This window comes from Ixodes scapularis, unplaced genomic scaffold, assembly GCF_016920785.2.
Source record: "Ixodes scapularis isolate PalLabHiFi unplaced genomic scaffold, ASM1692078v2 PGA_scaffold13__105_contigs__length_92229423, whole genome shotgun sequence".
Classification (NCBI taxonomy): domain Eukaryota; kingdom Metazoa; phylum Arthropoda; class Arachnida; order Ixodida; family Ixodidae; genus Ixodes; species Ixodes scapularis.
Genome location: NW_024609839.1, coordinates 62,157,553 through 62,185,433, shown reverse-complemented (window position 1 = coordinate 62,185,433; position 27,881 = coordinate 62,157,553). Strand labels below are relative to the sequence as shown.

Sequence of the window (27,881 nt, the reverse complement as noted above, 5' to 3'; positions counted from 1 at the left end):
TTTCCTTTGAGCCTTTTGCTTCTTCTGTGTCAACCTGAAGGTCGACGTATTTCGAGCGAGTCGCGTCTTTTTTTTTTTTTTTTTTTTTTTTTCCTTTTTTGTTTTTGTCTTGGGAGTTCTCGTCGGGGTTCCTACCCCGGCGTTCCTAACCTAAAAATAAGGGGCGAAACGCGCTCTATCGTCTGCTACGCGAGTCGTGATTCTTTTTTTATTATTATGTTCTGAACGGAGCTAGGCCTAGTTTAGCGCGCCGACCTTTGCAGAAGATGGTGGTATGCCTCTCAGTCCCTTGCATGTGTGGGTATCTTAAGAAAGCGAGAAACCCGTTGTATATGTATTGTGCGCTGAATCCGTCTAGGGCTATAGACGTCGCGAACTTTGGTCGAACCTGAGTAGGGTCTGCAAGGTTTGCCAGATTCGGCGAAACTTCGACCTTTCTTTGTTATGCAGAATGCGATGTTCGACTTCTTAAACTGTTGCCCAAATTAAACAACACCTTTCTTTTTTTTAAGAGGATAAGCAGCAATGTTTGCGCGATATAAAAAGCAAATATACAAGGTTTTGAACACGGAATGTGTGACGTCACGTTTATGTAACATCATGACGTCGTGTGACAGAACACACACGCATAGATCGTGTGTGTTTGTCGGCGTTTTTTTTTTCTCGACGTGATCAAACTAGCGTAATTGTAATTTACGCGCATGCATATAATTAACAGCTAGATTGCATAGACCAAAACGAGGCCTTTTTTTGCGTTCACTAAAACGTGCACCTCAAATTTTAACGTGTTGACGGAACTGCGAGCAAAATAAGTCTTTCGACAGGACCGACAGTACGAGCACTAAAACAGTACCCTAAAAACTTTACAGCAGCTTTTCAATTGTAAAACAACAACAGAAAAAGACTGCATTTAAAAGACGTTCTAAATGCATGGCATTTATAGATATGTGAGGTTATGGCATAACCTGAAGTCACGTGACCATCAGGAAAGCACCTGGTCACGTACCTTGAATCACGTGCCTACGTGGCGTGATATCAGCATCGCGTGACGACCGTCACGCTGATGTCGACAGGGTGAACCTTTTCGAACTCTGAGGAATCGCGTGAACACCGCGACGTCACAACCGTGACGTCACCATCGAGACTCCATGCCAAGGGGCGCGAGAGCGCCCTGAGAGCTGCCCTCCCCCTGGCGGTGGTGGCTCGCCCTATCTGCGTCGCTCTTTGTACACATACGCTTTCTTTGAGGCGTATTTGCGTGTCTATGTTTGTCCGCGTCTCCCCCGTGTGTCCATTTTATACGCGGACATTAAACTGACAATGGAGAGATTCGCTTCTCCAGCGACCGAGAGGCTCGGGGACGAAGACGAGGTCAACGAGTTTCGCATCCGACCGAGTGTTGACCTCTCCCCATACGCACCACGTGACCCTTTGGCCCCTGACCCCGCCACCGTGGCTCTTGTGCGCGTGTCTTGGCCCCCCTCCCCCTTTGCCGAGGCGCAACGCACCTCCGCGCTCCCGCGTTGGCGTGTCTGTCGGCGTTCGGGTGCAGCGATTCATTTTCGGATGGGATGGGTTCGGGGATCGGTTGACCTGCGTTCACCCGGCCCGACCTGGCTTTCTTTCTTTTTTTCTTTCTTTTTGGTGTTTGGGGGGGGGGGGGGGGGGGGGGTTTATAAGTCGGCTGGGTCGGTGTATCGCATTGGCCTTTTCGGGGGGTGGGGGTCTGCTTTTGCGCATGCGGTGGAGAGGAAGTGGTGCCGTGAAATACACGAATGGGTGCCCGTCCGAAATTGGGTGACACGCAGACTTCGACCCAAGGGGTGGGTGTTTGATCGGAGAGTATTATTCGCCAATACCCGTTTTCAGGTTACTGGGGCTTCTTGACACGTTTGCGCAATTATGTGTATACATTCTCGCCGAAGCTAGGAGCATGTGGACCGAAGGCTCGCGCTGCAGAACCCACTTGTTAGAACAATATTGGGGGTGTAAATCAGCTTGTCGCACCCTTGAGGGTGTAAATCAGTTTGTCGCGGGGCTGTGACAACACCCTTGGGGTGCTTGTGCACATCCTGAAAAATAGGATGGTGGCAATCTTGTACCCTAGTTGTTCGGTCAACTTTAAACATGTGTGTGACCTTGTTTACTGCTGCACCACAGCTCCGAGCACATGGAGTCAGGGCTCGAGACTGAGCCCAGGGACCCTGGACTAAATCTCCACCCACGACTTTTTAACAAATGTGATGTATTTGGGGCACTGTAGCTAGGAAAGTGTGATTCTATAATATTAGATGTATTTTAGACATCCATTGATGAATCCCTCCGGTCACTGAAATTAATTCCGAAGATAGAATACAGTTTGATTGTCCAGCTTTTTATCGATTTTTACTGACGTAAGCACCACCTTACTTGAACAAACACAGTTCGATTTGTTCAGATGGTGAAAAAAAACCTTCATATTTTCCTTTCGTGTTCTGATTTGTGCGGTTTTTGCGGGAAGAGTTTGATTTAAATCACAGTACGACGGGTGTGATTGAAATCACGATTTAAATTGCGACGCGATTTAAAATCATCTCGGTATTTATTTTCCACCTTACCGCTGCGTGACGCACTTAAAGACCCACCCTACCGCTGCGTGACCCAGGCTAGCGGTGGTACTGAGCTGGCTGAATTTCTCGTCTGCTCTGGACACGCCATTGGGGCCGATGAAGTTCCTGCCGTTTAAACGTACTCGCGATACAATTACTTTGTATACATCCCGGATACGCAAGACGCAACTATTTCCGGTTAGTTTATGACCCCCCCCCCCCCCCCCCTTCCCCCAACTTGTAGCTTTTCTTTGGTAACGTCCGAGCTCTCCGATTCAGGCCGTCAGTGTAGAAGTGGTAACGCAACAGGCTTTTTTTTTATGTTCGTTTCTACGCCTCGCCTTTTCTCTCTCTCCCTCCTCTTTCGCATGCACGACGTTTTAATTATGCCTCAGGGTCACCGCGTATGCTTCTTGCGTAAGCTTCCTACGCTCATTAGTGCGCATGCGCGGCGGCCGTCCTGGGAGGCTTGTTTCTGTTATGGCGTGGGAGGGTTGGGATGAAACGAACCGCCGTGCTCTTGTCCTTTCCTTCTTTTTGTTTGTTTGTTTTGTTTAGTGTTGGGTTCTGCAGAGTCGGTTCCTCTTTTGTCCCCGCGGAAGATTATGCAAAAATGCAATTGAATCGCTCGGCAAATTTTTTTTTTTATTTTATGTTTACGTTTTGCAGCGTTTACGCTGGGAGGAACGTGTCTCGACGGTGCAGGGTCCTTCGTGTTCGCCACGAGTTCTCACATGAATGTCTTGAGGAGTTGGCGGACTATAATTTGCGTTAATTAGCAAGTTTGGCACACGGCAAAACACATCTCGACTTATTCGAGAGAAGCGAACAATACTGGGTTGGTTCGGCACGTGCGGCGCTCGGCAACTTTTTTGAAGTCTTGTCACGAGTTGGCTGAAGCCCCTTTTACATAACAACACACTGTATGGACAAATCAAGGTTCACTGAACCACTCCAGAGCACTGTTACGCATCTTTTATTTTTCTCTGTTTCAATTAGTTTTTGCTTCGGCTAACTCTGACTGGGACTGTACCTCACTCGCTCGGGGTTAACGTTAGGTTATGAAAGCGACGGCCGCTTCTCCCCGTGGCACGACCCGGAACGCGTGCTACTTTAATTTCGTTTCGTTGCTAAAATGACGAAAGATCTAGCGAACCGCGCCCGTCGGTGGCTTGGTTCCGTACTATTTATCTGCATTACGGCCGTTGAGCACGCGCACCTCGACGTCGGTGTATCGCAGACCGGAATGCCGATGCGAGCGACCTCTTGTGGCGGGCTTTGGTACGATCCTAATCTGTCCGGAATTTAAAAGACGGAACACGCTCGTAAAAAATAAAGGGAAAGATGGCCACCCAACACGGGAGTCGGTTGCTCTGCCTTCGAGTCAATGTTGTCCGTTATTTTTTATTTATGTTACTAAAGTTTGGTTTCGATTCGGAATCTTGGAGCCTCTCTTTCGCAAACACTGGAATGTGGTGGCATTTTCGGCTTATCGTTTTGGGCGCCATCTACCGGGCTGTTCCGGAACGCTTTCGGTCTGCGTGTATATATATATATATATATATATATATATATATATATATATATATATATATATATATATATATATATATATATATATATATATATATATATAATATATTGTCAGTTGTGTCTGTAACAGATGCCACCATGTTTAAGCGTTGTTTAACCACTTTTCTAAGTTAAAATTTCTTATGTTCGTGTTTCTATTCTTAGGTTGTCATTTTGTTTTTTAGTGATTTTACTTTGTAACTCACTCCCCTCTGTAATGCCCTAGGGCCCTGAGGGTACAATAAATAAATAAATAAATAAATAAGTAAATAAGTAAATAAATAAGTAAATAAGTAAATAAATAAATAAATAAATATGTAAATAAATAAATAAATATGTAAATAAATAAATAAATATGTAAATATGTAAATAAATATGTAAATATGTAAATAAATAAATAAATAAATATGTAAATAAATAAATAAATATGTAAATATGTAAATATGTAAATAAATATGTAAATAAATAAATAAATATGTAAATATGTAAATATATAAATATGTAAATATGTAAATATATAAATATATAAATATATATATATAAATATATATATATATAAATATATAAATATATATATATATATATATATATATATATATATATATATATATATATATATATATATATATATATATATATATATATATATATATATATTATGGGTTTGAAATAATTTTGTGTCATGTAGCGTTCTGGTTTTTGGATAAATCCGAAAAACACCTAGCGGTAAAATGTTTGTCAATTCGGATTTATCCTATTAACTCTGAATTTCGATGTGCCAATGCCCCGCCCCTCGTAAAAAAGAAAAAAAGAGAAAAGAAAAAGACGTCATTTTAGAATTAAGTTTGATCAGCGCACAGGGGCAATGGCCCTGGGAGAATGCCACCACAGTTCAGTTATCTCTTTCCAATCTCGTACCATTGTCAAACCGAGTCTTGCCGTTTGTCTCGTCTAGGTTCATGCGGACAACAGGTCATTGTACTTTCGGGTCGAGACAGAAGCAATGTTTCGGTTTCCAGTTTAGGCCATACTGTTTGTGCTTTAGTAGGGGAAGAATGGGTTGTTTTCTTTGTAAAAGTGAAAGCTATGGACCATAGAGATTGCATGGAATGGGGAAGAGGGGCCGCGGGGTAGGTTGGTGGAATAACATGGGAGGAAAACGAGCTTCCCAGCGACTACCTCCTGGAGTATGTATTTTAAGGTATTGACGTTTATCGAAGCTACACTTGCGTGCGACTTTTGTCGCGGGACAAATTAGTATTGCTAAAGAAATATTGCTTCTACTGCTGAAGAAATATTGATACAAGCGCGTTTTATTTGTTCATCTTGTTTACGTTTACACCCGGATAATATTTATTTATTTATTTACATTTAATAGGAAACACCGAATTAAAACTCCGAATTTCGGAGAATTGGGAATAAAAAAGAAGAAAAAAAATGAACACCGAATTTTCAGCGAAAAATAAACTCCGAAAAACACCCTCAGAATTTGACGAAAAATAAAACCCGAAAACACGAAATCCTAGTTATAAGCGACCACTTCTCAATGGTGGTGTGTGGCCTCGACCTCGGAGGTCCCGCGAAACCTTCGGATTAATTATGCGAAGATCGCAAGAGTTTTAGTGCTAGCCGATAGATGGCGCGGCCGGTTTCAAGCGCGCACGGTACCGCTCGAACGTAAGTGTGTGAACCAGCCTTCGCGCACGTCGGGACAACATACCACGTGTTTTCCAACTGGATTTCGATTGAATATTAGGACCTATAACTTTGGTTGCTTGCTTTTCCACTTGCTTGCATTTCATTTCCACTTGCCAATTTCGCTCCCGAGATAAGCTAGCACAGAACGGGAACTTCATTTTGGATTCTTACGGCGATGACGAGGTCAAGCACCCAATATGTTCCAAGCCGTCGCGTAAAAAAATAAATACAAAATAAATAAATAAAGGTGGTAACGTTTGTCGATCGCTGACGTGGGAGGACTTGACGAAGATGATGTAAATAAATTACGCGGGCATCTTTTCGCAGGCGTCGCATGATTTCGTGACGTCACTTGATGTGAATCGTGCGATTTCGCCGCACCACGTGACGTCACATGACCACGTCACGTGGCATCAGTGTCGCGTCTCAGTTACGTGCTGTTATGATGTATCCGTGACGTCATGGTTTATACGTGACGTCAAACATTTAGCAGGCCACGACTTGAAGGGACACTGAAGTGTTTTTTGTAGAAGCTTGTTTTTGATGGCATATTGTTTGTTGGCATTTAGTCAATAAAAATAACTCGCAGCAATAGAAATACACGGGCACTATTTTCTCTTGCGGAGGCCACCCTCGGGTCCCCACCACCTCCGTTAAATTTCACCAATGCGAATACTTAGTTAATTCCATGGAGATTTCGGACGTTATTATTATCGCTCTTTTTAAACGCGTTGTGCGTTGTAATTCCAGAAAAAAAAAAAAAAAAACTGTGTAGGAGACGTAATACAGCAATTATTGTTTGAAAACGCCGTCTGATGGCGCCCCCCGTTGTCTGCTCCAAGGCGCAGGCACGATCTTTGATCAGATTTTTAACAGGGAAATCGGCCGCCCATGAGTATTTTGTTTAAAGACACTTATAGCCTATAGATGAAGTTATCACCATAAACGATCTCAGAATCCGCTTGAGTGCCCATTTAAGTTCATGCACGTGATCCGCTGCGAAACCTGTCCATTAACGGCTATTGGCGCAGAAGAAAGAAAGAAAGAAAAAAAAAAAGCCCAAAATAAGCTTGGCCTTAATCTTGACCTCGTTCTGTAGGGGAACACGGCTACTTTGAGTCTTTGCGTCGTCTGCAAATCTAACTGCTGTTTACTGAATCAGCCGTTGCTCCGTAGTTGCTGTTTCGTTTTGTTTTGTTTTTTTCTTTCGTTGTTTTGTGGGAGACTTGATACGTGGTTCTTGGCCGTCGATCAGGGCCGAGCTCGTGTATTGGGATCATCACGACACGCTTGTTTCGGCTCTCCGGGGAGTTTGTTTTGATTAGGGGGCTGTCGTGTAGGTTGTCCGTTTCCCCGATACGGCCTCGTTGGGTGTCGTCGTCTGCTATTCTCCGAGCGGCCGCCATCTTGTTTCGGTTCGTCGTCTTCGTCGTCTGCTAACGCCCACCGTTCCTGTTTGGAACTTGTTTGTTTATTTCGCTTTGGATGGATACGTTCTTGTGTAGCGTGTGGAGATCTCGGGAGATGGTCCTCGTTCTCGTGTGCCCATTTGTTCTCGTGCTATGAATCCAACGGGTTTTCTCTTGTTGTTGTTGGTTGTCGTTTCTGTTTGTACGCGGTGTCGCCGTCGTTTTTGTTACGGTTTCCAGTCGTCTTGCCAATCGAGGTCGCCCGTCTAAGAAGTTCGCGTTCCGTCTGGTAATTGATGCTGGTGACGTCACTGACACCTTAAGAAACGCGGGGTCCGTGTTCACGCTTATCTCACTCTGTGATTGGTTCTTGCGGCCTTTGTGTTGAGTAATGCCGCAGCCTGATTGGCCGCGGAGCGTTAATTAGATGCGCGGGGACTGTGGCCACGTCCCGCGTTTCTGAATCTGTCATTGTCTATACACCGACTCGAGTCTATGACGTCACGCCGGTGAAAAGGCGCTGCTGTCGGCAACGCGCATGCGCAGATGCATTTATCTGGCGCGTATCTGGTTTTTGCGCGAGCGCACTGCCCGCCCCTGGTGCGGGCGAACGCGGGTTCGTTTTTATAAACGGTGTGTTGGGTCTATGTAGACTAGAGCTTAGTCCGAATACTGTTTGGCAGGCTATGTAAGGCGTGTAGCTCGAATTCGAGGTTATTTTAAATATTTGGTATCGTCTCGGTAGCGTCGTAATCGAATGCGACATTAGCTCGAGATGTTCTCGGTTTTTTTTTTTACGTCGGTGGTTTAATTCGCAATTTTGATACGTTGAGGCCAACAGATGCGCTGATCTACGGGTGGGAAGAGGTTTGGGCATAAGTATACGTTTGATACGGCAGTAGCTGTAGCATAACGTAGCTACTTCGCACACTCGACTACGGATAAATCAGGTACCGCCAAGATTTTTGTACAGATAATGTGCGACGGCAAAACAAGTTGAAAAAACAAAACAAAAAAACTCATTATTCGTGCTCGAATAAATGAGCTCTGGTGACCCCGAGGCGTTGCAGATCGTCGGCTGCATCTACGCGACCCACACCTAGGAAACCCAATTCTTTCTTTTTCTATTTGAGTTTACGTTGCAGCAGGGCGGGCCTTGTTTGTTCGTCGCCTCGCTTAGGTAGTTTTTGTCTGTGTCGATTGTTTGACTCGTAGTTCGGCGCAGCCCCAAGTGCGCGGGTCCAACCGAACTGTGCTGCTGGTGCGGCGGCGGCGGTGGCGGCGGCACGTTTGTGTCGCGTCTTTGTTGCGGCGACCGGGTCAGCGAACCCGATATGTGGACCGGTTGAGATAGCTCTTTAATTGGGGCTGTTGGCGAGTCGAATGGTAGTAATAGCTTCTTTCTTTCTTCTTTCTTCCTTTTTTACGGGGTCGGGAGTCGCTTGAACTCCCAGACCACGCCTGGTTAGTGGGTCAGTCCAATTACGGGTTGTGTTGTGTGCCCACTCGCACCGCTACGTTTGCTTTGGGCCGCAGCGTTGGACATTTTCGGGGCATTTTTTTTTTCTTCTCTAAAATGCGGCAACGCAAAGTCCTTTTTATTGAGCGATGCAACCATTCTTGTATTTTCAGTAAATGCCGCTTACAGCATGTCAGGGCGTTGATTGTCGCGAGCCTAAAACCGAATGCCTACGCAGTGCTCGTGCAAGTTTGACGACGAAGTCCTGGGGATCGGGTTGTTGACAATGCCAAGAACGGAATCCCCCCCCCCCCCCCTTTTCCCTTTTTCCCTTTCAACTTTGTCATCGAGTTTTGCGAAGGAGAAACAGAAAGAAAAACGTCCGTTCTTATCCTTGAGTTTACGGTGCGATGAAAGGTGCTTCGGGGTTAGTGGCGTTGCGTGCGAGTTTTCTTGGGTCACACTAGTGCCAGTAAGCTTGTGTAAAGTGAAAAACATTACTACCCGACGTTTGAGTATGAGGGACCGTCCACACTTGCGTTTGCTTAGGTCCGAGTCAGAGCCTTTTATACTGGGAGAGTTCGGCGGTTCTTTGATCCAGCCGCCAGTCTGGCAGCACTGATCAAACAGTCTGGCAACTGTGTGCATCCGCCATGATGTGCCTTGCCTTCTAGCTTGATTGCACCTTTGCATTTAATTGCATTATAATTATAACCTTAAATTGCAAGCTTCACCCTTGTTGTTGTAAGGCTGGTGGCGGCTGATAAAACCCGTTTGCCCTACTGACTCGAGCCGGCAGTCGGCTCGCTAGAGTCCATGGAGCGAGAGACGACGATGAAAATGATCGTTCTGCGCTGCGCTCTGCCAGACGTTAGATGAAAAAGAAATGGGGGGCTGCAGTGCCGTTGGGTGCTTGAACAACGCGAAAAAGGGGTTCAGGATGTACCGGTTCCCGCAAGGAAAAGAAAACCGCGCAAGGCACAAGATCTGGGAAACCAAACCAAGAAGGGCTGACTGGAAGCCGAGTTCTCGATTGTGCGAGGTAAGTTTATGATTAACGTATGATTAACGTAACAAAATGCCTGATTTTTCGACTTTCTCCTTACGCCAACAAAAGCGCAAACGGCAAAACCTACACGCGTGTACATCGCATGTCCATGGGGACCCACTCGCCGGGAGGCACATCATGGCGGAAGCGGCGCCCGCTGAGTCCGCTAGACTTAGCGGGCCGTAAGCCCCTCCCACCCGCCGAACTCTCCCAGTATAAAAGGCTCTGGTCCGAGTTATTGTGGTCTCTCGTGACGAGAGAACGCTCTGGCACGCTGGCGCCATCTGTGAGCTGGCCCTAGAACTGCATTTCACTAGAGCGAAGGTTTCGCGGTATTTCCGGGATCAATTGTACGTATACTCCATATGAAAAAAAAAAAAGTCCTTAATAACATTGTAAAAAAAATGATCGAAAAAAAAAGAAAAAAAGGAAATGCACGGAAACGGCGAGTGTTACACGGCTTCTCGACAGATGGCGCCAGTCTCTTCTCGCGTCATAGGTGGTCACCGGCGATTCACACGTTGTCGATCACACGCAAATGAGTGAACTAGCCTTTGGAACTTGCGATATTAGTGTCACGGGCAAATGTACAATTGGAGGCGCAGCAAACGAGAATGCGCCTCTCGCATATTAGCAGCCCCCGGAGGCGATATGTGGAACCACCCATCCTCTGTTTTCTGTTTCATTTCTGCGCAGTGTGCCTATCTTTGCTCGCACAGTCGAGAAGTGTGTGGGGGGTACATTGTAGATACAGGTGATCGACGAAGTGTGCACTCACGCGTTCGAGTTTACTGTATCCGCGACTGTATTGTTGAGCACGCTCTAGTTTGTGGAGCTAGTTTGGTATGCGTGACTCTTGACTACTTCACTTCGGCCCCTCCCGAAAGGAAAGGTTCCACACAAGCGGCAAGACAGAGACATTGTCTTGTAGTTGGACGGTCCACCGCGGGAATCTTGCCGTAATTTTCGCAGTGTGGTATGGATGAAAATCAAGTGCTCGTTTATGCGTCAGACACGTTCTTTTGGCTGCTTCAAGAGGTGCTCAAAAATTGCTCGGATCAATCGCATCACTGTAGTTAGGTGCAGCCTAATAAAAAAAAAAAAAAAAAAAAAAAAAGTTACTCGTTCCGAAGGCGGTCTGTCAGTTGCGATAAAGGTGACCGGTTCCTGGTCGGCTTACAGCACGAAAGATGGCGCCACTAGTAACCTTGCCGCTACACCGTATCCGTCGCATGCACGCCCGACAGGTGTATTGGTGTCGCACTGCATTTACATCTTTCTCCCTCGCTCGGCAACATACCCACCTATCTAGCGGCCAGTATATCTTACTTAAAGGGCTACTCCACCGATTTTTTCATTGTCTCCGATTTGCTTGAAATTTTGCTAAACTAACCAACAAACATCGCAAAAATAGTATCCCAAATATTAGGTCAAAATATTGTTTTTTCGCGAAGTTATTGAATTTACAGTTTTGGTCCTCACCGTGTTTTTCAAGCTCGAAGTCTCTACTGGCAACAATGAAAAAGTGACGTCAGTGGAAGGCAGGCGTTCACTCTTTGGGCTGTAGATTTTGTTTTAAACAGATTCGAAGCAGTTTCATGGTGTCAAATGAATGCTTGGGAAGCTCGCTGCAGTACCCGCGCTCCAGCACGGAACAAATGATTGGCATATTGTATTTTTTGGCTGCTTGCTCGACTGGCAAGCCTGCCTGCCACTGACGTCACGGCCCTGAAAAGCGCGCGTATATTTGAATGTTGGTTTTTGCATCATTTTCATTTGCCCATTTTGCAATAACTATTATGAATTTCGCGATTCTAAATAGCATACCGGAGAGAGTAAAGGCCGGGGAGTCAGAAAATATAGTTAGTTGAGGTAGCTCAAAAAATCGGTGGAGTACCCCTTTAACGCCCTTAGTTCCGCTCATGACCCCTCATAAGTTGCAAATATCAAAGAAATAAAAAAAAAAAAATGCGGACAACGCAAAAGGTGCGTGGGAGTACACTTGTACCGAGCGTGTAAATTGCAGCAATTTTGTGCCAGCGCATGCGCAGTGGAGGGCGTGGTTGTGCGAGTGTGCGCGGACGGTTGAGGGGGATTGTTTCTTTCACGAAGGGCGTACGTTGCCCTTCTACCCTTCGTTGGATGCGAGCTACCATAGAGAGAGAGAGAGAGAGAGGAATAAAAAAGGAGGGCCATACTCCTCTGGAGACGTGCAGACTGACCGGCTTCACACCGAAAGCTGAGAGAGAGAAAACAGAAAAGATATATTGCGTGATAAGAAAAAATAAATTGAGCTTTGCGTGTGTGTGTGCCAGCGCTTGCGCTTCAATGTAAATGTACATAAACCTGTTCTCTTGCCGATTGTGGGTTGCTTACCTTGGGCTGGGACTAAAAAGGAAAGAAAAAAAAATGAATGGAGTACTAAAAAAAAATCCTGCCAAACATAACAAAAAAAAAAACGATAAAAAAAAAAAAAAAAGCTTATTCCGTCTTCTGACTTCTTTTGCGCTTGAGCGACGTTTCGTCTGCTCCGAACTGTCAACTTGTCGTCTGCAATGTCCGATGCAGTTCGTTTTGGCGGGACCCGGATTAGGCCTAACTGGTCCGTCATCTTTTCTTGGAATTTATGTGTAAGGAAACATGCATGTATCTGTGCGGTCTCGTTACGTCTTATTGTAAGGTGTTCGAATCTGTCCGTCTGTCGGTCTCTCGGCGGCGTAGCAGTTGGGACGCAGACAGCTTGTTTTGACTGCGGGTCACTTTGAAGGAAGTCCGCCATGCGAGATAGCAATCTGGCAATAGACCGATGAATCGGCTGTTCCCTTTAAATCGGCCGGTGACTTGCGCCACCTATCCAAGTACTATTTTTAGCTGCCAATTAAAGTGTATTTAGGCCAATTTAATCCGATCTAACTTTTTGTCCGTCCCTTAATTTTTGTTCACCGTTTTCAAAAATGCGCATCGTCCGGTATTTCCACCGCTAATTATATAGTCTCACGTTTTATGCCTATGGATGGATGGATGCGAATGGCTGCATTCTTTAGAACGGACGATAGCTTGCGCCACCTAGCGTAAGAAATGGCGACAGACAATGTTGCTTGATGGGGCTTTGAAAAGGGTCTCTTGACGAGTGAGGCGTGTTTTTCGACTGGACAGACGCTTGATACCGTGCATGCGGCCACAGCCCAATAACTTGGCATTTTTCCCTTGAGCGACAAGCGCTGGAAAGCCGTATACAAATATTGAGAGGGTAAGGGATGACAATGATGATAATTACACCATAACAGCCGGGGGAAAAAATGTTTAAAAGAACGAATTGTGATTTCCATGTTTTGTTTTTGTGTGTGTTCGTTTCTGTTTATTTTCAGTTCTATGTGGCTTTGTTACTTAATTACATCGTTGCGCCTATCTTGTTTTCATTGTGTCGTAAATTCTTTGCTACTTCTTGACGCTGAACATGATTGTAAACCTGAGACTGGGGCAGAAAAGAGAACGCAACAGAAGGTAGTAAAAGAGGAGGCAACGTCTAAACGTTTTACTACCTTCTGTTGTGTTCTCTTTTCTGCCCCAGTCTCAGGTTTACAATCATGTTCAACTTACACCAGCTCGCCTGCACTCTGACTATTTTTTCTTGACGCTGTTTTCTATTGTTTTCTTCAATCGTTTTACGGTCTGTTTAGCCCCGTGGCTAAGCATTTGTTTTTGTGGGCCATATATGCGTTTCCCATGAAACATTATTATCATATTTGCAGGAAGCGGTGCCATGTTGCGATTACTCCCGCAGAGAGTTTATTTATTTAACTTTTGCGGTGCCCCTAAACAGCTCGTGGGCTTACGGAAGGGTACATGCATTTTAACATAAATATGAAACATAAAAGAATGCATAGTTGGTGTAACATCAATTATGCCTGTCTGTGCATGTCTCGTCTGCCGGCCGGCTGCCAAAATGCATTTTACCTTTTTTTTTTCTTTACATTACATGTTTAGGATTAACAAGTGTTGACGACCGGTTTGAACCGTTTCGGCCGTCGTCTGCCAACGAAAGCGCCTGACGGCCGCTTACTCTGCCACCGAAATGTTCACCCCGCTACCGAAAGCTTTTCGGCGCCTTTTCGGCGCCTTTTCTTTTTACGAGCACGCAGAGTTGTTTTGTTAGCGAGGCTATTTCCGCATTTATCTAGGTTCCCGAGTACAAGGTTTCTAAACCGCTGTCGGAATCGGGCAAAGCGCTTCTGCAGAGCCAGCGTTATAACAACCTCTTATCGACTTGCAGCGCGCTTTCCTTCATCGTTTCATTGTTTGCTTCCGCCGACGCTTCTAAGGAACCGCCAACATTTTATGGCCTCACGACTTGTTTTAAAACAGCCCCTCCGTTTTCCCAACCCATGGCGTATAAGGTTTTTTTTTTTTCTCTCTTTTGATTTGGGCATTTTTATTGCCACTGGGCGTCTCGGCCCTCCGAATTTGGCGGTGACTGGCGCCATCTGGTTAGTGTGGTTGCCAACGACGCCGAAATATGAGACTACGTTTCTACGCATTTTTTTTTTTAATACAATGCAGTTTTTTTTTTTTTCTTCTAGGTAGAGAAACTTTGTTTTATTGTTCATTGGTGCGGAATTTTTGAGTGATAAAAATATGCAATGTTTTGGAGAGACCGGGTGGCGTTCTCTGGTGTCCATACTTAAGACGCCACGGCACCCGTACATCTAGGTGTAAATAAAGGCGACGTCGTCTTGCTAATATCCCCGCTCTGTCGCGCAACATATAACTCACATCGCGTCGCAGAAAACATCGAATATCTGACCTAAACGACGACCACAGCTTCAATCGAGAGACGCGGACGAAACGTAGCAGACGATCAAAGACCAGGATCACGTGGGACGGTCACGTGCTCGCAGTTTTGCGGGTTGCGCAGTCCCACGCATATCGCGAACACGTATTTGCGGGCGACGCGCGTCAAGGGTACACTACATGGCGAAATGGTGTCGTCGCTCGAGCTGCGTCGGTAGCGCGTCTCTTTTAATCGGTCCCCCCCACGGAGCCCAGATATGGTCGCTTCTCTCGACTGGATGTCGACGATCGGCGCTGACACGCCGCCGCTCTGTCCACTTGGGAAATGGGACGACTTGATTTTCGCGCGGTCTCGCCCCTTCGCGCGTTGGGTCGTAAACGGACGACTTCTTCCCGCTTCTTTCTCGAACACACCCCGTAACCTGACAGTGGGCTGAGCTACGCGATCGCCGCGGACCAATCAGCCGCCTCCCTTTCATCACGTGACCTCCGCTCTCTGCGGCTTTGCAATGGGTGGGAGCGTCGTGGTGAAAGCTGGACGTGCGATTCGTCCAACGAGCGCGTGTATAGCTCGCACCGCACTTTGAGCCTGGGGATGGACGGGGCGTGCGGACCGTGCATACTTTGAGCCTGTGCAGCGTGTGGACCGTGTGTACATTTAGAGCGCGTTTGATAGAGGTGTCCCGTCTGTGACCCCATTCACTACCCTGCCGGAGGCCTGGGAGTTTTTGATTAGACCCGCGGATAGACGGACCTCACACGGGTGGCTTCGTATTCTGCGCCTTTCTTTATATTTTTTTTAACATGTTTGTGAAAGGGTTTTTTGGATTGTTTTGGTTTGTTTCAATATCAGTTGCGAGACTCGATTCGACCTGTAGCTGTACCTGCCTACCCCGGTGTAAGCTTTATTATAACTAGATTTGTCGAGGAGCTCGATGATGAGGACCCAAGCTTCGCCTTCCCGGATTGAACGGGAGCTGCTTCAAAAACTGGGAACGTGCGCCGAACACGCGTGGCGCCCCTTTTCACGCTCGTATTGTTCGCGACGGTTTCGTATGAACCGTCGCCTCCGCGGCGACAGTTTCGTATAAACTGTCGCCGCCGTATGAACTGTGCTACGCCGAGACAGAAGTCGGCCTGGCTCAGGGAACCTCGACAGCAATCGTGCGAGTTAAACGGTCGATAAGAAGCTATTCAGCTTCCGTCCCCTTTAGCGATCGCTTCCGCCTCGCGAACATTTTTGTGTTCGCGTCTACGCGGGCCGTTTTTGCCCGTTCTCTGCCTTCGCCCCAGCGGAGGTAGTATCGAAACCAATCGGACTGCCGATCGTCGGTCAGACCCTTTAAATGGCTGAGACCTTGAAGTGGTCGGTCGACTTGGCCAGATTGGTTTCCTGTCGCCCGCAGTGTACAAGCAGCACGATTTGGGTGCGCCCTAATTTCTTTTATCCTAAAAGCGAAGGTGTTTGTTATTATTATTATTATTAATATTATATTATTAAAGCAGGATGCTTTTGGTTGTGGTTTCCGTGTCTAGGGCGTCACGAAAAGTCGTTACAAAAACATAACGCGTGCGTACGGCGATCACGTGGTTTCTGTCACTTCGGGTCACGTGACGCAACGTCAGCGTCACGAGAACCACGTATACTGTACCGTGGGAGCTTCACTCGACGTTACGGCGCGTGACGCAGTTTCATGTGACGTCGCGGAATCGCATGATGTCACGTCACGGGGCGCGGCAGGTCGCGCGGAGCTGCGTGACGTGATATTACGTGACGATACGTCGTGGGACCTGTCGTCCCTTGCGTCGTGGTGGCACGTCCGTTCGCGTTCGCTAAACCTTTCGCTAAACATGGTGAATTTATATACGCCACATCGGCCTAATATAACCCCTCCGTCCATCTTCTGCGTTTGACTTTACGCCGCAATCGGACGGCCCGTACTTGCTGCAAAATACACGGTGTTCGTGGCTAACTGGATGACAGAATTTTCTATGTGTGCTTCGAATGTTTCTGCAAGACACCCGTCTTAGATCTCCAGACACAGTCTTCCTTTGTGCGATGTGTATTAGGAGAGTCAACGGAGCTATCGAAACTAATCAGCCTGCCGGTCAATCGGACCCGTGAAACGAGCGAGACCCTGGAAGAGGTGTGGTCAGTCGACCGGGCCAGTCACGCTGCTCCCTTTCGTCTGCAGTGTAGAAACGGCACAATTTGGGCCGCCATTTTTTTTTTTTTTTTTTTTAATACGTTTGAACGCTGTTCAGGAGGCGAGCTTCATTCTAGGTCTGCTGCTTGCGGCGAAAAAAAAAACAAAAAACCTTTTTTTTTTCTTCGCGCTTTTGAGTTGGCGAGAGAGCCGCAGGCTTCTGCGGGAGGGCAAGTCAACGACCCCAGTGGGCTTTACTATAACACAACAATGGCGGCGGCGACGACTTTTGGCTCGCCTTGGCTCGGATAAAGAGCGAAGGGTGGAACCGGCTATGGGCCACACACTCTCCGAGAACTTTCACTGCTCTCCTTCGTGTTCTTTTTTTTTTTTTTTTTTTTCTTTTTCACGATTCAGCGAAACAGGGTTTGGGTGTGCGGTGCGTTCTTGTTTATCCTAAAAGTAAGGGACCGCGCAGCCAAGACGGGACTGAGAACAATGGTGCGTCCCGTTTGTGCACGATCTCGTCGTTTGTTTGTCTTTCTCGTGTGTTTGCCTGCCTCTCTCGTCCATACGCCAACGCGTGGTTTACGAACAAAGCCGCGTGCGCCGGGTGTGGGCGTTGGGGACTACTGCGCGTGCGCGGAACTCGCCGGCACCTATAGTTATCGGAGTTATTAGGGACTTTTATTGGAACGTATTTTTCCCCGTTCCGATTGCGATACGACACATGCTTAAAGGCGCTGGCGGAATATCGGGCATCGTTATCGGAACGATCTACCAAAAACTGCCTATTGGCACGATCTACTGAAACTCGCTTACATTTCGTTCACCCGTTCCTGTCGGCGTCTCGATTCACGCTTCGGAGCACGGGCAGCCAAAGCTCGCGCTGCAGAACCCTGGGATCCTGGGTTCAATTCCCATCCCTGCCCCCGTTTCGATCTGGACGAACATCGTACCGGCGTGGGGTTCGTGTATTACTACCGCGTGAATGCAGGTCAAAGACCCCGAGGTAGCGTGGTACCGCACTAGCTGCGTTTCTCATCGACGGTTGAGACACCAGACGCCCGTGTGGGCCGACCAACTTCGTGCTCTTCATACGTATACGTGCGGCTCGATCAATTTTAAGGCTGATTGGGCCGCATACGTTGCTTGACTCGTATTTCTTTCGCGAAAAAAAAAACAATGTATATATATATTTACGTGATGTATATAATTATTGCTGTATAACTCCGTGCCATCATTTCCGCGCCTCGTTTCGCTGCGTGCTGATGGACTGCCAGTTGCGTTTTGTTTGCTTTCGCGCGTTTTTGCCGGCCGAGTGTTCCTGGAGACTTTCATTTCGTGGATCTCTCCTTGGTTCCTTTTTGTTTTCCTTTTGCGCATTTTAGGAGTAGTGGAAGACGAGTGGCTCTCTCCATAGGGACCCTTCAGTTCGTTCTCGGCTGTCAATCATGGTTGGGATTTTTTTTTATTTTTATATATACCGACGTGTTGTTGTAGTTTTTCTTATTACGTATACGTTTTCGGTTCGTGAGAGTGCGTCGGAATTCGTGACTTCATGCTCTATTTTACGGTGGGAACGCAGCGCAGCAGTCCGAAAGCTACGGGGCTGCGTGGTTTCGACTCCGTTCATCGGGGTGTGCAGCAGTGGCCCTGCTGTCGTCACGGTGCATGCGCTGGCGCCAAGCGCCAGGGGCGTAGCCGGGGGGGGGGGGGGGGGGGGAAGGAAGGAGGGGGGGTTATGGGGCTTCAGCATCCCCCCCCCCCCCCCCCCCCCCCCGCCCCCGAAACCCAGCCGACCCTATAATATACGCAAACATTTTGATCCCTCCGCCCCCTCTCCGCACCCCAAGTCATGAACATCCCAGCCACCAAAGCCCCCCCCCCCCCGAAAAGAATTCCTGGCTGCTCCACTGCTTGGCGCGAATCTGATTGCTGCGCGCGCGCATTGTGCACATTTTGTGTGGGCAAACGCTGACTTGGTTTGTAAACCGCGCGTTGGTCTATACGTCAGGGCGGCTCTAGATTCTGCTGAAGTTAGAATCGTCGAGGATACGCGGCATTTGTTCACGAGCGATGCATTTTAATTGTATTCGGATATTCGAACTTTATAATATTATAACATTATTCCAATATTCTAACTTTATTAAAAATTATAACTTTAGTCAAAAATTCTGGCTGTTCATAAATTTGAACTTTATTCTAGTATTCTAACTGTATTTCACTGCTAACTTTATCTTGGTATGCTAACTTAACTTGATATGCTTACTTTATCCCGATATACTAACTCTTCCAATCTTCTAACTCTTCCAATCTTCTAACTCTTCCAATCTTCTAACTCTTCCAATCTTCTAACTCTTCCAATCTTCTAACTCTTCCAATCTTCTAACTCTTCCAATCTTCTAACTCTTCCAATCTTCTAACTCTTCCAATCTTCTAACTCTTCCAATCTTCTAACTCTTCCAATCTTCTAACTCTTCCAGTCTTCTAACTCTTCCAGTCTTCTAACTCTTCCAGTCTTCTAACTCTTCCAGTCTTCTAACTCTTCCAGTCTTCTAACTTTATTCCAAGAGAGTTTAATGGGGGACCACAAATAAAAGCAAAATACACGTTATCCCTCAAACTTCCTCATTACGTTTCCGATATGTGCTAGGGAAGACGTCACACGACGCTATGCGTGTTTTATTATTTGCTGGGAGTGTGCCGTTGTAAGGAAAGGCAACTCCCAACTTTGTAAGCCGACGAGGTGATCGAGACGGTTCAGGAAATCTGTTGGGTCTATTTTGGTGCGCTTCCGATATCAGATGTCTGCCTCCACTCGCTTTTAAAGCAACTCCGAAAGAACCTGCCTACTCGATTCCACCTCGTAGCGTCGTTAATTTCACCGGCACGCCGTCTTAGCCGCAGATAGAATCGCTTCGCATTCGTGCTGAAACGCACGTATACGTCGTCGCATACCATGTAGAGGCCAGACTGTGCAAAAGGGTTAATAAACATTTCTAGTTTTATGTTTTCTATAACCGGGTATAAGTTCTGTTCATTGTTTTCTTATTTTCGTGAAAACCGTGCGGGAATCTGGCTTCATCTCTACACCTTTCCAACGTTTATCACTCGGCAAAAAAATGCCGAGTCACCGATAGGGCTGTGGACGCTTGCGCGATGTCTGGTATTCCGTAGACGAGACCTAGTGCGCGTGCTCAGAACGTAACTGTAGCGCTTTGAAAATAACTGCAGCGCTCAGAATGAAATTATTGGAATGGTCTGTGGGCCCCGCATGGCACGCCGCGAGAGGCAGTAGAGTTTTAGAATAGCCTTTTGGAAAAAATCTTATATGTATAAGAAACTTGTTGGGCCAATAAACGCATACGATCTAATAAGATCATATAATAACTTATAACTCCTTGCATAGTCTTGTATTGTTTTATATGTTCCTATAAGGTTTGTATATGATCGTACTTGTAGCAGAGCATTTCTTCCACACGCGGCGTCGGTGCTATGGCGTCGGTGTGAAAAATAATTTTCCTCTCGGTCTGTGGAGATATGAGCATGATTGATTGCGCGCACAGCGGCCAAGGACGCTATAGATTGACGAGGAACGCTTTCAATACGACGATGCTCCGAGCGATCTCGGTGCGGCTGGTTCAGGACGACCCTTTCGAAGATTCCAAGTTTGGTCGTCTGTACCTTAGTATCCGTTTCTACATGTCCGGCATAGCAGGCAGAGGGAAGCAATGCCGCTACTTTCCCAGTGTCCAGCGACTTTACTCCCCGAACTGCTTGGGTCGTTTCACCGCGCATGCGCGAAACTGGGTGCGCATGCGCAGTGCGACGCCCCAAAGTTGTTTGGGGAACCCCTAAACTTGGGGGCGCCCTATTCTAAAACAAAAGTGTGGTTCGGAATTGGCCCAGCCTGATCGCGTCTTCCTGTTCTCGCCGGCGCCGACAGCGAGTTATTTCGGCTTTGCCACCGCTCCGTTCTCGATTTGATGTGCCTCGCGCGCGACTCCTTTCATTCGGGTTCACGATGGGTTCCGTCTTCCTCCACCCTCCCTCCCACACTTCGAAACGGACAATCGAAAAAGAAAAGAAAAAAGAGGAGCCAACTGCACCGTAATGATAACAATAATAGAGGAAAGAGGGTAAACATGATCTGCTGCACAAGCAAGCAAGCGGCGGCATCAGTCGGTTTTTTTCGTCCGGGGCTGCGGCGCTGTTTGCATAATGTAAAACTCGGCTTAAAGTGACACCAGCTGTTTCGGGACGCCGTTTGACTTTAACCGGCGTACGGTAACCTTTTAACCGGACACACACAGAACGGCGGAAGCGAATCGTTTCCCGGTGGTTGTTGTTGTATTTGTTTGTTTGGTTGTAGTTGGGAGGTACGAGGCCTGTGCTTTTAAACGGAGTATTTCGTCCGAGGGCTTCGTCTGCCGTGTCCTTGCGGTTCTCGCTTGCACGAAATCCTGTTTTGGGACGGGTGAGAAGGAAACGGCGCCCCCCTCTGCGAGAGAGGAGGGTGCGCCTTCTCTCCTTCTCTTGGCTTTAAAAGGGGAGGAGGAGTGAAAGGGAACGTGGGCAGTGACGCTGTTGGGAGAGGGAGGGACGAGAAGCATTGGGAAAAAGAAGCTGCGCTTGATTCGAAGGGGTGGGAAGGTGTACGAGGAGGAGGGGGGTTGACTGGTGGAAGCCGCGTTTGATTGAGCGAGGGCCGGGGGAAGAGACTATCGTGGTACGAGTCTGGAAGGGAGGGGCTGGGGGGAGGGGGAGAGACGGTGGGCGAAGAAGTGGCTCTTTGGCTTGCCGCGCTCTGTTCGGTTTGTTAGGCCGAGTGGGGGAACTCTTGTGTGTTTGAGGCTTTTTCTTTTTATCGTTCTCGCGCCCCCCCACTCCTAGACCACTTTCCTCTGCCAGTTTGTTCTTGAGAGGAGAGGGAGCTACCAGACAGTTGTTGGTGGTGGTTGTGCTTGCTGGGGGCATCGGCTCTGGTGCATGTCTTCTTCACATGTCCTCTTCTGCAGCGCGTTTCATCTTGTGTTCCCGCGTGTGCGACGACGATGGTTCTGGTTGCCGTTTGTAATGTGGCTGATAGCTCGGTGAGATCGTGGGTGTGCTGATTGGTGCGAGGCGCTGCTCGCTGGAGGAGCGAGTGCATGCCAGGAAGTGCGAGAGAGTACTTGTTGATCCGGGTTCGGACGAGTACGTGGTGCACGCCGACGACGGGCATTGTTCTTCGAGACCCGTGAGCGACGTGGTCGGTGCTGCCGGCGGAACTGGACGAGTAGCCGGCGTTTCTCGACTGTGCCGCTGTTGCTGCCGCGGCGATCTGCAGCTGTCGCCTACAACGTCTCCTCTCGGCCTACGCGCGCCGATGGATGTTTGCTGCCAGCTGTTCGAAGGAGTGGTGCCGACTTGCGGTGAACGTGCCGTGCCTTGGGGGCTAGAGGCAGCTGTTGTGTGTTCAGTTATTTTCGCCCGAAGCTCAAGAAAGTGTGATCTCCAATGCCATACGTGGCTTTAATTGCCTGGAGTTGTTAAGGTCATCGTCATCAGCCTCGTCTCATGTGGATAAGCGTCAGCGATCAAAGGCCAAACCGATATTGACTGTGGTGATTTTAGTGGTCTCGTTACTACGGTTATCATCGTCGGGGTCTAGCCGTTGATGCTCTCGGTGAATGGAATCTTACTGGGAACTATCTTCGTCGCCGAGAGAGCGATCTTCGAAGAAGCTTGCAAAGTGGTCCGTTTCACTTGGGTGGGCAAGATATTCATCCGGAGGAAGTAGATAATCGTTTCTTTTTTTCCTGCTGCACGCGCTGTCTGCCGCGCCCGTTTTCGCGTGAAAAGGAAAAAGAAGAAAGAGGTGGAGGCTCGTGCCTTTCTGAATATGGAGGGCGTCTCGCGGAAGACTTCGACGGCGTTGCGAAGGAAGTCCTCTTCCCTGCTGCTGCTTCTTGGCGTGGGAACTTCGTCTTTTGAGGCGAGTGTCGTTGTCGGTGTGACGCCCACTTTATCTGCTTAGAGCTGCGCGGCGTCGGTGACACGTTACCATGTCCTCGTCGTGGAGGAAGAAGATGCGGGTCAAGTGGAACCGTGGCCTGGACGGGAGTTCGGGCTCGAGTCGTGAAGAGCCCTTGGGTGTCTTCGAGCGTCAGGGGTCTCTGCGGAAGCCGTCTTCTGTCGCCGGCAAGGAGGAACCGTTCAAACGGAGCTGGTCCTTCCGCCTCGGTGGCAAGGACACCAAGGACGTCAAAGAGGCGAAGGACGGCAAGGAACACGGAGACAAGAGCATGTTTCTGCGCATGTTCAGGTTCGGCAAGGACAAGAGGAAGGCATCGCTAGATGGTGTCGTCCTTCCGTCTAGGCGACGGATGTCCGACGCCGGTGGTACGGCGACGTCATCGGCGGCGAACGACGTCATTAAGGAAGAACTGTCCCAGTGGTCTTCGGTGCCCGTCGAGTTGAGCGAATCCCCTGAGGTCCAGCGTCGCCAGGAGATTGTCCTGATGAGGGCCCACACTCTGCCACGGTCCCTGGACGCTCCTCCCGTTGGGGGCGGCGGTGACGGCGTGGAAGGATCGCAGGTTAGCGACGGCAACGTCTGGGGCGTCATCTACTGCGACCCCAGGCCAGATTCTGGAGGAGGCGGCTTTAAGGTGCCGAGGGTCAAGTTGGAGTCGACGCCTAGAGAAGGCGCCAAAGAGACGCCGACGCCTCGGGAGTCGCCTGCGAACAACGAGGCCGCGGAAAATGAGAAAGTGCTCTTTTCTGGCGCGGTGGTTCCTCATTTTCTGCGCCCTGCGGACGAAGAGGACGGAGGCCGAGAGCGAGAGGAGGATAAGCGTGGCTTGAAAAAGTTGCTGCTCAACGGTAACTGCCTCGCTGGCAGTGAGCACGGAGCGGTCGCTGCGCTCGGCGGTCGGGAGGCAGTCGTGCTCGAGGATTCTAGCGGCTGCGCTCCGATGGACTGGAAGGAAGACGCTCTTCAGAGTGCGCACGAAGCCGTCGAGAACGGCAACGGGTGCGTGGATTCGGGCTGCTCTCGAGACCTTCAACTATGCCCGGACAGTGCTGACATTGTCGCCGTGAATCTAAATGACTGCGAGTACGACGAACCTGCATCCAACGCGATTTTCGTGGTTGAGGTGAACGAAGGTTACGAAGAGGAAGAAGTGAGCGATGAAAGCGGTCCGCAACCCGAGAGCATTCCAAGCTGTCACCCTGACGGCGAGCTGCCGTTACCCGATGCTCAAGACCAGCGTCTTCAGAACGGATATGCTAACAATCCTATGACAATGTTGGGCTGCACCAGTGCCCGGAAACTTACGGACTCTGCAGAGTTAGCAATGGACGCGAAACCCAGGAACCAGGATTATAAGTCGGAGGACGACTGCGATTATGTGTTTTCTGCTGCCGTGGACCCTTCGGGTGATGGTCGACAGAGTCGCTGTGGTTCGGTGTCCACCAACTCAAACTGCGAGGAGTGTCCGGCCCAAGATGAATTCGAGTTTGTCGCCGCTGAGCCGTCCGACGCAAAGCGACATCGAAGGACGAGTCGCGACACGATGTCGCCGCCCGTGTCGGATGTTTCCGATGATGAGTTTCCGGCCGACGAGAGGGCAAGCTTTATCTACCTCAAGCCGGACTGTCCACGGGAGTCTGTCGAGTCTCCCTTGTCCACTCCCGACGAAGCGCCCGTTCGCAGTCCCCTTTGCGATGCCACTGGTAGTGACGTCCAAGATGAACAGCGACTACATGTGAACGGAATTCAGGGAATTTGCAGCGACTCGGACTTGGATCTCGTTGATCTGGACGAGGACTCCGCAGGAGCCGAGGAAGAACGGGAAGTCATCATCGTGGGCCACCTTGCGGACACGTCGCCGACTGACCGCTACGTCGTCCCGAACGCAATGGTAGAAGTTCTGGACTGTTGCGAATCGAATGCGTCGGTTGATCTGACGGCATCTCAGTTGCTGACGGTGCCGCCAGAGATTCGTGTCAACGGCGTTGAGGACATTTGCCCCGTCATCGAAGTCGAGTCTGACAAGAGTATGTCGCGTACAATAGATTGCCCAGAAAATGGCCCTCTGCGACGCCCTGAGCCACAGCAAGTGGACGAGCCAGCTACAGAAGTTGACGGTCACCGCACACCAGAGCTGGAGGGAGAAGTGAGCCTGAAAGATAAAATCAATTTCTTCAATTCGATGAGTTCCGGGGGAGGTTCCGTCGAACCGCCCGTACCCACTAGTAGACGTGGCCGCATGGTTTCGAGGATTCCGACCGCCTCAAGACTCCCTAGACCCAGCGCCAAGTTCGTAAAGAAAGAACCGTGCGCTCCGGCACATACTCCAGTACCGGCCAAGCGGTCCCGACTCGGCAAAAGAACTGCCCTGATACCGCAACCGAGTACCAGAAGCCATGCCCAGCAGAAGCAGCCTGGTACCAATGGCGCAGAAGCCGAGACGTGTCCCGTGAAGCCTTCGAGTGCCAAAATGAAGGCGGTTGTGAAGCCGGTTGTGCAAGCACCGATGGTACCCCTGGCTCAGGAATCCGTGGAAATCAGCGCGTCTGCCGCGCCAGAAGGTCCAGGACAGCTGAAGCGTTCTGGGACCTTCGTCCTCGATGACTCTGAGCCGATGCCGGAAGCCCAGCCGGAGTCCCCAGCTCCCAGGTGCGAAACAGAGTCCACTGCAACAGCCGCGAGGCTGAAAGACGATGGTGTCGAGTATCAAACGCTAGCGATCGTCGAAGACGTCGAGATGCGTGTGACGAACGACGAAATATCCACGGCGGTGTTTTCCGTGTGCTCCGTGCAAGTGCCCGTTGTGGATTCCACCGAGACGACCGAAGTGAGCGACGAGAACCTTGACATCTGCGTGTGTTGCCGTAAGTTGAACTCGTTTCTTTATGGCATTACATGTTCTTGATGGGTCCGGCTCCGACTGTGAGACTGCCTCTGTATTTGATGACGGCAGTTCTGCGTGTAATCTGTCGGGTTATGTACTTTGGCAAACAGAACATCAGACGGAGGTGCTTTTGCACCTCCGTCTGGTTACGTGAATGCCAGGGGGGGGGGGGGGGGGGGAAGAATTATAAATTACGCGTAGTCTGAGTTGCGGATCTCTCCAACTGTAAGTGTCTGGTACCATGGCGCCGAAGCTAAACGGCACGGTATTCATCGTGAGTTCTTTTTATATTCATAGTGCAGAGAATTTCGGTTCCGTCGGACATTGACTTGTAAGTCACGTCGACTTTTTCGATCTTACCAGCTTTTCAAAGCTAAGTTTTTTTGTTTTTTTTTTTCGTGTGTGTGTGTGTGTGTGTGTGTGTGTGTGTGTGTTTTGTTTTTTTTTTAGGCGATTGCTTTGTGAACGGTGACGGCTTATCTCTGTGCTCCGGTTTCCGGGATCGCTGCATCTCGAAAAGAGCTGGGACCCTAACAACAAGACATTGGGCGGCCTTTGTATCGGCTCCGCTCCAACGTTCTTTTCATTCGCGCGTGCTCGGCCATCGCAAAAGGGCGAGTTCCGTAGACTTCATTCTAAGAAAAAAAAAAAAAAAAAAGTAGCTCGGGGAGGAATAGTTTGCGGTCTTTTTTGTGTTGTAGTGTACCCGGGACATTGTTCTTTTAGCACGTCAGGCTGTCTTTGTCTAGATGCCTTCGCTTTGTTCTCGGCTTGTTAACGGCGGTTTTCGTTTGGCTTCGGGAGTTCGATACGTCGTCAGACAGCGTGGGTGTTTGAACTGCAGTGAGCCCACTTTATTATTATTATTTGTCCGTTTGTTTTGGTCGGGTTACGAGCGGAACTGGCTTGTCTCGGATCATCGGAGGTCCTTCCGGTTTGACGTGGTTGGAAACCTTTTGAGGCCTCAAACAACGCGTATACTCTTTTGTGTGTGTGTGTGACCCTTGTCACGTCGTGATGTTGTCGTTCCTCAGTTGTTGAGCCCGAAACTTGTCTCTATGTAGCTGCGTGTGTCCGCCTTGTCACCAGCGCTCTGCGTGTTGGCTTGTCTTGGCTCTCTATTGAATTTTTCGACTTGGCTACTGACCATTCCGATACTCGCCCTTTGCGCGCCGACATCTTTGTCTACTGGGCCGTGAAACGCGTTCTGAACATGCGCTGTGGCTCTTTTCTGAGGTTCATCAGACGCCACGCGCGCGTCTACAGCCCAATGACTTGGCATTTTTTTCCACCGTGTGATGAGCGCTGGAAAGGTCTGCAAGGGCCCCTGTTACCCAGACGAAACTAGCGGTATAGCCCTTGGTGACATTCTGATATCATATTTACTTGACCGTACTCCTTTGCTTGCTTGGTTTTGGCCATCATCTTGCTAAAACTTGTACTATCAGGATCAACATTATCTCAATTTATTTGAGTGCGAAGTATGGGACTTTAACTCGTCATTCCATTCCTAGTTTGGACCACAGCTGTCTCAAAAACTGGCAGGTACGCCAACAAATTTGCTCCGTTTCAGCTCATATTGAACTCGATATAGTGCCTGGATGGCTGCCCGGTCGCGTTCGGCCGTTGGCCATCGCATGTGTATAAAGACATGCAACGAGCTTCGGCGCACACCGAAGTCTAGAGGGCCGAGCCGAGTTGGCAAGCCGTTGGCCAACCGTGAAGAGAAGGCTTGTCGGCAGACCGCAGGAGAGCTCGTAACAAAAGAAGCGGTCCAATAAAATCCCAGCGGCCAGTTCTCGCCACTCGGGCTTCGTGACTGTGGATTCTGCGGCGATGTTTGTTCGGCTTTTTCACGCTTGAGTCGTCGGTTAGGCGAAGGAGGGAGGCGAGGGAGACAAAAGAAAGGACGTTTCGGCTCTCGAGATCGTTCTCTCGCTCTCCGAGTGGGGTTGTTGACCCTTTCGACGTATTCTAAACAAACGTCGAAAAAGAAATGGGGGAGGAGGTTACCGTTCGTGGACTTTGTCCCATGGGGTCTTAAATGAAAGGTCGCGCTGTTCAGTCGTGGGGCTCTTGGGTCGCTCTTTAATTGTATCATGCGTAAACTTTTTTTTTTTTTTTTTTTTTTTTGGGGGGGGGGGGGGGGTTATTATAGCGGGGTTGGTTAATGATAATTCTGCTGTGTGACGCACGGTGGCGCTCTTGGACATACTTATAGCCACTTAAAGGTAATATGCCCGCATGGCGGCTTGTGTATGGT

At 48.9% G+C, this 27,881-nt stretch overlaps 1 protein-coding gene across 4 annotated transcripts in view; it reads left to right on the top strand.

Annotated features, from left to right (window-relative positions):
* The window catches only part of LOC8035590 (microtubule-associated protein futsch), a 70,386-nt gene that overhangs the window by 22,142 nt on the left and 20,363 nt on the right, over nt 1-27,881 (top strand). Inside the window, exon 1 of one of the 4 annotated variants that reach the window (XM_029987121.4) lies at nt 21,516-25,598. The exons of the other annotated variants lie outside the window; for them this stretch is intronic. Within the exon in view, the coding sequence (XP_029842981.2) occupies nt 22,763-25,598 (2,836 nt within the window). The 5' untranslated portion in view covers nt 21,516-22,762. Of the gene's footprint in view, nt 1-21,515; nt 25,599-27,881 lie in introns of those variants that run through there. 4 annotated transcript variants of the gene reach the window in all.